The sequence below is a fragment of the Micropterus dolomieu genome, linkage group LG19 (genome assembly GCF_021292245.1).
Source record: "Micropterus dolomieu isolate WLL.071019.BEF.003 ecotype Adirondacks linkage group LG19, ASM2129224v1, whole genome shotgun sequence".
NCBI lineage: Eukaryota > Metazoa > Chordata > Actinopteri > Centrarchiformes > Centrarchidae > Micropterus > Micropterus dolomieu.
In genome coordinates, this window is record NC_060168.1 from 26798591 (window position 1) to 26809880 (window position 11290).

General features: G+C 39.9%; 1 protein-coding gene across 1 annotated transcript in view; it reads left to right on the forward strand.

Annotated features, from left to right (window-relative positions):
- glrbb (glycine receptor, beta b) overlaps nt 1-11290 on the forward strand; it is a 30938-nt gene that overhangs the window by 16440 nt on the left and 3208 nt on the right. Inside the window, exons 7-8 of the mRNA XM_046030857.1 lie at nt 4063-4215; nt 7397-7689. Coding sequence (XP_045886813.1) covers nt 4063-4215; nt 7397-7689 — 446 coding nt within the window. The remainder of the gene's footprint in view (nt 1-4062; nt 4216-7396; nt 7690-11290) is intronic.

Below are 11290 nucleotides of genomic sequence, written 5' to 3' on the forward strand. Positions count from 1 at the left end.
TCACAGCTAATTGAGTTTGACTGTGGTAATTGCATCATGTTTACAAAGCACTTTAGACTTATATAAGCAAAATCATTTCAAGTCTATTCCCACTAATGCCAAATCCGACTGCTGAGACTCAGCTTTCTGCAGGTCTGTGTGCATTTATATTGTATTTTGGACTCTGATTGTATGTTTCTACTTGTGAGTTTGCTTAACAAGCAGGCAGATATTGTGAGTGTATAAAGTACTATGTATATTTGCATTTGTGTACACACTGATTTGGTTTAAACACACCAATACACATCCATTTTATGTATATGTGTATTTTTTTGTGTGTCTTTGTACCTCTTTCATCCAGTTGGCTACACCACAGACGACCTGCAATTTATGTGGCAGACAGGAGACCCAGTGCAAATGGACGCCATCGCTCTGCCACAGTTTGATATCAGACAGGAAGATATTGATTATGGGAACTGCACCAAATTCTATGCAGGAACAGGTACTGTCCTTAATAAAAAAATAATTTTTGTCTTACATATTTTTAAACAGTGTTACGACCCCTGTTGGTCTAGGGGAGTGGGGGCCATAAACATATAGGCACAACTGGTATAGATCTTAACAAGGTGACTTTTATTGGTAACAGAGAGATGTAGACAGGTAACGATAAACAAAAGGAGGGTGGACGAGGGTGCTGCGAAAATAACAAACCAAGTTAAAATAAAAAGGTCCTCAAAAGGAGGCCTTTACCTATCTATCTATTTAAGCCGGGTTGATTCTTGCAACAAAAGAACACAGAGAGCACAGCACCCACTCCACCTGGTGAAAACTAACACAATAGTAAACAAAACACTAAGTGAATTCCTCCACTGCACCCAATGTGGAGCTAAATGGTTTTCCTAAACACAATGTACAGCTAGCAAGCAAGGAATGTGGATAGTTCCAATAAACACAAAGTACAACTAACAGGCAGGGTATGCAGTCAATACCAGCGGCACACAAGTCAATAGGCGGTGACAAGCTGCCCGGAGCAACAGGTGGACTCTCATATGAGCAGGAGGTAATTAATGTGGTGACGAGCCATTGGTTGAGTGGAAACAGAGGGAACCAATGGGCGGGACTGATGTCAGCACCCCAGAAACCAGGAAGTAGGCGGGTCTTCATTCCCCAGGGACACAGCCTACTTGGTAGAGGTGAGACAGAAAAAGGGGAAACACAAAGGTGACAGCGACAGCCGTGACAACAGCAAGTTACAATGCTTATTAATAAGGTAAAAAGTAGTTATTTAATCATTTAAATACTTATTTTAGCTGAAAGTAGCCTCCCTTTTGAATTTAATAATATATAAATTTAGACCAGTGTGCCTGTTGCTTGTTCTGATAATCATCAGACCAATAAGTCCAGTAAGTTTATTTTTGTGATCTTGGTCTGGGATTTATGGTACATCAATTGTTAGTTGAAAATTCTTTTAGTTGTGTAGTCGTGGGTAGTTATCCCTCTGGCTGTAGCCTTCACACAAACAGTGTTATAGGTTCCTAGTGAAAGAAGTCAGGAGATAATGATGGTTCTTTTTGTTAAGGTAAGATTAATTTGGTCCTGTTGATTGAAAGATGAAATCTTAACAGCAACGAGCAAGCTTCAATTGCATGTTCTTATCTGACAAAAAGTAATGTCATGTGACCATCTTACTGGTAAAGGTCAAAATATTTTTACTCCAACCTGCTTTCATTTGTTCAAGGAAATTAAATTGTAACACCTCAATAGTGTACAATATTGTAAAGATGAGATTATTTTACAGTGTGGTTCACAGTCTTATATAAGATAGCAACAGAGAGCAAAGATGTGTATGCAATGTTTTATGATCATACAGTCAACTGAAATGATTGTCCAGGGATTTTGAAATTTTCACAGTCATGCCAAATGATACCCTCTGCTCTTGTTCAAGTGAACTGATAATTGCCAGATCAAAAAACACAGCACATAATAAGTCTCAAAGTATAGAACTTCGTCATGGCAGATATTTTTGCTTGTCCTAGCAGAAAAACTACTGGTGTAACTCATATCAGTAATTCAGTACTCAATAATGTCATTAGTTCAACGTCTATCATTCTTTGAGAAGTATCAGATTTATATTAATACAAACTTAAAGGATTAAGTTTGGACAAACACACCTCAGTAAAACTGGGGTAAAATTTAGTTTATGTTAAAATAAAAACAGAAAAACAAGAGGCAACATGTGAAATAAAAACTTTGCTCTTCGATGAAAAGTGTCCTTCCTTTTTAATGTTCGCAGAAATTGAGAAATTATAGGTACCCTGTGGAGTTTTCAAAAGCTTAAACAAGAGCTAATTTTACATTCGTTGTCACCCACCAAAACGCACTGTGTGTATCCTTGAGATCTAACACGAAGTGTTTAATGAATTTCCTTTCTCATAAAACATTTGCAAAGCCACATTCTTAATGTTTTAAATCATGCATTGCCTACCATCATGTTTACTTCTTCCCCTGCTTCTGTTCGCACATTACTATGTGTCTTGGTTACCACCACCAACTGTTGCTCAGTGGAATAGTTGAAGCCAAATGTATTCACCTGTTCATCTCAACCCTTTAGTTAGTTATCTAGTGTGTCTTGTATTTTCAGGAAGCACAAGTCACTTTTTGCATGGAAAATCTGATTTGCATTATAAAATTTTACCTTTGTGGTACATATTTTAGGGATGTTAGGTGGGGGTAGCTGGGATAAACGCTAACATTCTCAGACTAATGTAAGACATGTCCCACTGGACTTTTTCTCAGGATACTGGCAGGGCTAAAATACTGAATATTCCTATTATGAAATAGAATAAAAACTGTGACAAACATGTTTTCAGACCAATGTGAGTACAAAATGACATTCGCATTGAAATGGAAAATCTCTATCAGCCAAAAGAGCTGGTATGACCTCAGTGCTCTCGCACTTGGGAGGCACACTGCTGGCAATGAGTCAGCCTTTTAACGAATTGCCATGGCAACCTGGCCAGACACAAAGATCACCTCTGTGTACGACTGGTTCGAGCCTGCTCTGCGACACAGGCGGCCCTTATATGCTGTATAAAGCTCACCCAGAGATCCCCGGGCTAGTTAAATATTACTTTAGCCCATCCACTCCGCCATCCCATTGGACCTACCGACAGAAACACAACACTGCTGTAGGAGGTCTGAAGTAGATAGATTCTTATTCCATACTGTTTAAGCCCAATTTATGAACCCCGTTATTCCAGTAGAGATGGATCTGTTACACATAATTATTTATGAATGGAAATGTATGCTGTACTGTTAGGAATGACAACCTTCTGAAAACAGATGCATGTTCTTATCCACTTAAACTTTTAGCGGTTTAGCAGAGTACAAATCTAGAAAAGGGCTTTTGGGGTGCTGCCCTGGGTGCTCAAACAGATCTCAGCTTTAACAAAGTTAGCTAAAATGATGTTAAAGTCCTTATATATCGATTGACCTTTTTCTTTCTGTTCTCTTTTGCTTTCCCTATTGGTGCGCACAGCTGCGCTTTGCTTTGTGCTTGGAAAAAATCAGGCTGATCAGCTATAGGAATTAACCTGCCTCTTACCGTTCCTCTAAGTTCACATTTCTGGATGAAGTCATAATGGGCCAACATATTTGAATTGACAGCGTCAGTATCTCCCATTGTGTTAACATAACAACAAAGTCCAATATTAACACTAACACTTACTGCAGCTCATTTAGAAGGAGCGTTATACAGTGTTTATATGTGGTTTCACTAGTGTATGAACTGTTACAAATATGTAACACAACAAAGGTAGCTTATTTATAATGGTGGGACTTGAATCATTCTTTTTGGTTTTTGTTAGACCAGACAGTCTTAATGTCTCACACTCAGTTACTATGTAGACCCACCCTCATGTGTGTCCTTCAAAGATTCCAACCTTGGATTTTGAAAAACAAAAAGCACATTGGGTCTGATGCCAATACACCCTACTCTATGCTTACATCTAATTTTTGAATTGTTGTGTTTCACTGAAGTTATTTTATCATATTTGACCACTGTCCCACTCCTTCCCCATTCAGGGTACTACACTTGTGTAGAGGTTATCTTCACCCTGAGGCGACAGGTTGGCTTCTACATGATGGGTGTTTACGCCCCCACACTACTCATCGTAGTCCTCTCCTGGCTGTCTTTCTGGATCAACCCTGATGCGAGTGCCGCCAGGGTCCCTTTGGGTACGGATAATTTGATCAATTCCACTATCTTCCACTGGCATTTACCAACACACTTGATCTGAAAATATTCCGTACACTGTTCAACCAGGATCGAGTGAATGGTTTGTCATTAATTCAAAAAGAAGATTGGGTGACCGTGTGTATATTTTTGAGGTAATTAGGTGTGAAAACTCCTGTTATAAAAAGCCATGCGGAAAAAAGATAAAATAAAATCTCTCTGTAGGATTTATGTTTTTTTCTGGATCTGCACTAGAACTGAAATTATGGCCCTAATCATCTCAATTGGGTCACCGTCAATCACTTTTTACACCATGAAGGACTTCTGTCTATCAAGCGTAGTGTCATGTCCAGTGTCGTTCTATATGTGAAAAATCACTGAATATAGCTGTAATTGACAGATGGGGCCCACCGCAGTAGTGCTTTAGTATTTAGTGTAGGTCTAAATACATGTGAATACATTCAACAATACAATATAATAAACATGAGACCATATTTAAAGTTTTTGCTGGTTTTTCCTTGTCATTGGTGAGACCAAAATTTAACCCATGACAAGTTGGTGTTATTTTCACGTCTGTCAGTGAGCTACCAACATACTCAAGTACATCAAGTTTCCTAAATGTCTAAAATACTGGATTCAGTTTTCTAGCCATGCCACTTTTCCTAATGTGGGATGCCTGTTTAGCCACATCCACTGCCAACATTTAACCACATTAAGTACATTTTGAAATAAGTACAAGAAATAAGTACAAGAAATCCTTATGTTAATCAGTGTAGGCAACAAGGGTTTTTCAGGAGACAGTGAGATCCAGGAGATTCTCAGCTGGCCAACGAGGCACACCTGATCCCTATTAACCCAATTAATGAAGGGTTGTACTGAGGTGCATGAGGAGCAATGCTGTTTTCCAAACCAGAGAGTCACACAATGTGTCTTTCCTGAAGAAGGTCCAGCTAGATTACTAGACTATTAGCCTGAGCCCTGAGGGGATGTAAGAATGGTTCAGTACTGGTAGTGCTTAATGTTGTGTTTTTGTTTACGCACTGAATAAATCACAGACAAGAGACTCTAATGTCCCTGCTCCTTACAGTGTGGTTTGTTGGCACAGTCCTAGTTTCACCTAGCCTTGCATGATGGAAAAAGGACAGAAAGGTACTTTATTTGGTCCAAAATGGAAGACAGATTCAGATTCACCTTATTAAAGCACACTCTCCTCATTGCATCTTTATTGTTCACCATGTTCTTACTTTATTTTTGTACCCCTGAAAATTTCCATATGTTACAAAACAGCAAACAAAGAATTTTCAAATCATATATCAAATGAAAACAATGTAACAATGTTATAAATATACTGAGTATAACTCTTACTGGAACCCCATCTGTTTGGCATGAAGCATAAACTATAAATCAAATATACAATTATTTGCACAGTTTACAAACAGTATTTTAAGTATGTGCTAAAGGCTATACACTTTGGAAAGCAAACAATTACAAAAGGAAAAAAAAAGAGACTTAAATTTGTCAAAGAATTGCACATCCCCAGGGAGATTAAATTCTTATGTAACTGACGACGAATTAGTTCTCTCCATTGTTGTACATTTCCCATATATGCAGGGTCACACTACACATGTCCATTCCACTTATTACTTTCTCCTCCCCCTCCATAATTCAACCTGTAATGTCAGTGTCACCCACATACTGAATCAAGGGGCACCTCTGTGTATGCAGGGCTGCACTGATAAGATAATCCATTGTTAGCCCACTCCAGTCGTCCACTTCCTCTTTTTGTCCATCCTTCCTCCAGTTGTTTATCACCACTTTCATCCCATCATCACTCCAACTCCTCCCGGAAGCCTCCTGTGACTCCTCTCTAAATGGGATCAGTCCAGGTCAGTCAGTACCCATGTGTGGGACTACTCTCATTTATTGCTGTGTGCTGTGCGTGTGTGTGTGTGTGTGTGTGTGTGTGTCTGTGTGTGTGTGTGTGTGTGTGTGTTAGTATTTATGTGTCCATGTACTTGTGCAAATGCATCCATGTGTTTGTTTAACTAAGAATGTGTGTTTTGTGTGTGGTCATGTATACACAGTGCAAAGGATGTGAGCAGTTATTACAGTAAAAATTGTTAGTTTACCATTGCATCACAGAATTATATGTTGTTCGTGTTCGCCACATTCCATGTTTTTCTCTGTTCATGGATAATAGGTGAGTTCCAGGATGACGATGCTCTCTTTAACATTTTATTCCAGCGAGAAAGGAGCAGTTTGATTAGAAATCCTGAATCCTTCTCAAACTCTCCCTTGATGAGTGACCATAACGGGGCCTAGAGGCAAGACCCATTGGTCATTCCATTGTGTTTATTATCTCTGTAAAGAATCATTACAGTACAGGAAGGGGAATTAAGCCCTCCATTGGTGGTTAAAAGACCCTCCAAAGAGTCGTCGTAATTCTTTCTGCTGTAGCCTGAAACCTCTAACCTGTAATCCTGTTAGCTATCAGAGCTAAAAACAATTTAAAATCACATTATCATCAGCATCATTAGAGGCTGAGCTCTTGGAGATGTCCTAATAAAGGAGGTAAAGGAACGGTCATGAATTTCTAATTGCTGTCCTGTTCTCAGAAACCCTGCGTGGATGTGAGCATTTTAGTACAACTTTTGTGCTTCCTGGAAGACTCAATTCTTCAGTATTTTGTGCTTTAAACAATTTTTTTTCTTTCAGAATTAGGTAGATTAAATGCTTTTCCTCACTGGAAACACACATCTAGACTGTAAGGACTGTGTTAATTCAGTGGTGTATGTTGACAAACATTCTGTCAGATGATTAACCAGGTCAGATGATGAACCAGAGCACATGCCAAGATGTGTCCGTTCTGATATGGCTGCTTGTGTTTAGAAAAACAATTGCATTTGAGAAAATGTGCTTTTTTGTTAAATGACTAATGGGTTTTGTTTCACAACATAATTATTCCTCAAAGTGTGATATCAAAATACTATTGGTTTGGTATCATAATATAATAAGGTAATATAGCTCAGTATAGTATCAAAATTACACAATGTAGCCTTACATTTACAGAAAGTTTAGAAGAAAGATATATTAATCATGGATAGTGACAATTTCAAGTTTTCAACATCCAACTTACTCTCATGTCGCTGAGTAACAATATTACTTACTTCCCTCTTCGTTTAGGCATTCTCTCGGTGCTCTCTCTGTCCTCTGAGTGCACCTCCTTGGCTTCAGAGCTGCCCAAAGTGTCCTACGTCAAGGCCATTGACATCTGGCTCATCGCTTGCCTACTGTTTGGTTTTGCCTCGCTGGTGGAGTACGCAGTGGTTCAAGTGATGCTCAACAGCCCGAAGCGCATCGAGGCAGAGAAGGCCAAAATAGCATCCAAGGAGAAGGCTGCGGGAAAGAGCCCCGCTGCCAGGAACAACACGGTCAATGGGACCGGAGGGACTCCGCTTCACGTCAGCACCTTGCATGTCAGTGGATCTGGTTTGATAACTTGATAACCAAAATTTAAAAACATGTATTTGTAATGCACACTATCAGTCATTTTAAAAATGTTAATATGTAATTTATTACATTCATATCCCTAATCAAAGCATAAAAAATGTCCCCTTGTGTTTTGATAAGATAAGTTAAGATAGACATTATTGATCCCACTCTGGGGAAATTCCCTTGTTACAACAGTTCCAAATACAACACAACAACATATAATAGAATCAGATAAGAATAAGAGTTAAAGAGGTGGTATTATGCTCATTTTCAGGTTCAAAATCTTAATTAGGGGTTGTACCAGAACAGGTTTACATGGTTTAATTTTCAAAATACACCATATTTTTCTCATACTGCACATTGCTGCAGCTCCTCTTTTCACCCTGTGTGTTGTACGCCCCGCTCTTGAACTACAGAGTGATGCATCTTACTTGTACAAAATCTTTGTTGGGAGTTGCACATGCGCAGTTCCCAGGTAAGGATTACTAGCCAATCAGAAGCAGAGAAGGGCGGGTCGTAAGAAACAAGGTAGTGTGATCCAAATCAAAGCCGCTTCAGACTGCGACCGTAACCTAGCAGATGGTATAAGTTACTCAAAAGTCCACAACCACACAACATCATTGTTCCACATCTTATCATAAACCACTGCAAAAATCACCATATTTCAACTAAATTTTACATAAAAATTGGCCAAATAATTTGAACGTTTGCTCAGTAGCTTTCACATCAGGTGTAACATTATTACTTTAGCTGTGTTAGCCAACGTTTACAACAAAAACGTTGAACTGTTGCTGGTGTTCTGACGATCTATGCTGCCTTGCCCAAAAATGCTACCATAGCGCAAATCAATTGACTCTACTCTGCCCTGCTCCGTTTTCCATTGCAGATAGTACCCACAGATAGTACTCAGAGATAGTACGTGGCTTGTCATCGTAGTGACGCCACACCCAACTGCCCGCGACGTAATGTTCAATGCGACACACACACCAGTGATCCACACAGCTTTCTTAATTTAAAACATTTCAACCTTCCTCAGAATGTAAAGACAGATAAGCGGTATGAAAACCTTCCAGCTGTGTTTTCCCCTGCCGTTGTTGCTGCAGCGGTCTGTGTGACAGTGGGAGCAGAGGGCTTTGTGAGCGGTCGGCTAGCCCGGCCTCACACGCTCCTCCCGCGGGTTGGCACAGGCATCCCCCGCAGCCACTTGCGGAGCTTCTCAACTCCGGAAATATTCAAGTACAGTTTTGTTTTGTTTTTTGGTGGAGAAAAGCTTAATGAGGCGTTTTCATTGTAAATGCTCCGTATTTGTATAGCGCCTTTCCGACCACTCAAAGCTACTACATCCACACACTGAGCCTAAGTGCTCAAACGGAAACTAACATTCACACACTGGCGGAACAGCCGGCAGGGGAAATTCGGGATTCAGTTTCTTGCCCAAGGACACTTCGACACGCAACCAGGGGAAGCCAGGGATTGAACCGCTGACCTTCCGATTAACAGCCAACCCGCTCTACCTCCTGAGCCGCAGCCACCCAGGACATCACAGTAAAGGAAGTGAAGGGCTGGACTACAAACGAGCTGTTTTCAAGCAGTTCAGAGCAGAGCTTTCTGTGTGAGATGGGAACTCCCTTTGGGCTGGACTTTGGGCTTTTTCACTTTGCAAACCTGTTACATGCAAAAAAAGATATATAACTCAATAAAGGAGAGGGGAAAAGCCAAAAAGCATAATACCACCTCTTTAAATGTACACTATATACACCTTGTATGTACAGATGTGATTGATATGCAACATTGAACAGGTCGCAGCAGAACATAGCGGCATAGTATAGAAATAAATAAAATTGCACAGGACAAAACATATACAGCAGTATAGTTGAGAGGTAATATAGGCTATAAAAATAGGGCTATGGATATGCAGTACATATGCTGTAGCTGAAGCTGTAGTTAATCACCAAAACATTTCAGTGATGGTGCTTTTGTGTTGCTTTGTGTAAGTGTGCAGCGTGTGTTTGTTTGTCTGGGTTAAGTAACCTCCCACCTACAGTAAGACAGTACAATGACAAAATGTAAATTCCAGATCCAACCTCCTCAGTAACAGTTAGGCATAGAGATCTAATCTAAATGCAAAACACGGAAATCCAATCATTCAATTTTGGCATTGTCTGTAACATACTCGCACACACAGCTCAGTCATGACTCAAGCCTGACACACATGCACATCAGGTATTCAGTATGTTGTATGGGTCTTCCAATTGTGTGCCTAATTGAAATTAATTTAGCTCTAAGTCTATGTTAGTCTGGACCACATTTGGTTGATAGGATTACATTATTCCATTGAGGTTTAATGGGACCAAATCAAAATAATGAAGCTTTAATGAGCTTAATGACTTCAGTGAGTAAGCAGCCATAGTCTGATTAGATCCTTTTTACCCTGCAGGCCTTCAGGGAAGTTCATGAAAGGGATTTTTTGGATGACATTAAACTACATCCTTCTGCAGATTGTTTTGCACTAGCTCCAGTTGTCCATTGTGATAGTATACAGAGGCAGTGGAGGGGTAACAAGCCCCCCAAATGAGAGAGGAACCATATAAGGCAAGATTGTAGAGCACAAAGCAAATTTAATTTTTTGTCTGAGTTTCAAACAGCTCCTTTACGGGGTTTTCAAAATGTAGTCTGTTAATTGATCTAGTCCAAAAATCCCAAATAGCCTCATTTAAATATTCATCACAGTTAAGATGAAACCTACCTGCAGCGTGGGTGTGACGTCTAAGAGACATCATTACTACTGTATACACACATTTTTTATGTGTTATACAGCAGTCAGAGAAAGTAGAGAATTCAGTTGTCTTTTGCTAATGTATGATTGTAGCGTCTGGAATCTGGAATGTTTCTACATGATGATTTGTGCAGTTTGGTCCACAAGCAAGGAATCTGTAAAAGAGGGCATGGATGTTGACCAAGCACAAACTGGATCATGTTTAATAGTGTAATAGATGAGAAGCCTATAGCAAGTTTTTGCCGCATGAGTCTAATAAAAATATTACCAAGCTTTTTTTATAAAAACTAACTGTGCATGTCGTTTACAAGGTTGTTTTGGGGTGTTTCTTCACAGTACATTTTAATTGAGGTGGTGGTGTTGTTTTACCAGTGAAAAGAGCTTTAGCCAATTTAAAGATTTTTTGTGTAATGTAATGTTTGCAGCCAGACAGAAAAATGACCCGATGAAACGTTTAATTAATTGTTGGTGGCATTACAATTAACTGTAACAATTCAGGACCCAGATGTGCAGACTCAAAAACAGATCTGGGGCGGCTGTGGCTCAGGAGGTAGAGCGGGTTGGCTGTTAATCGGAAGGTCGGCGGTTCGATCCCTGGCTCCCCCTGGTTGCGTGTCGTGTTGGGCAAGATACTGAACCCCGATTTGCCCCTGGCGGCTATTCCGCCAGCGTATGAATGAGTGTGAATGTTAGTTTCCGTTTGAGCACTTGGGCTCAGTGTATGAATGTGTGTGACTGGTGAATGCAGATGTAGTGTAAAAGCGCTTTGAGTGGTCGAAAAGACTAGAAAGGCGCTGTACAAGTACGGA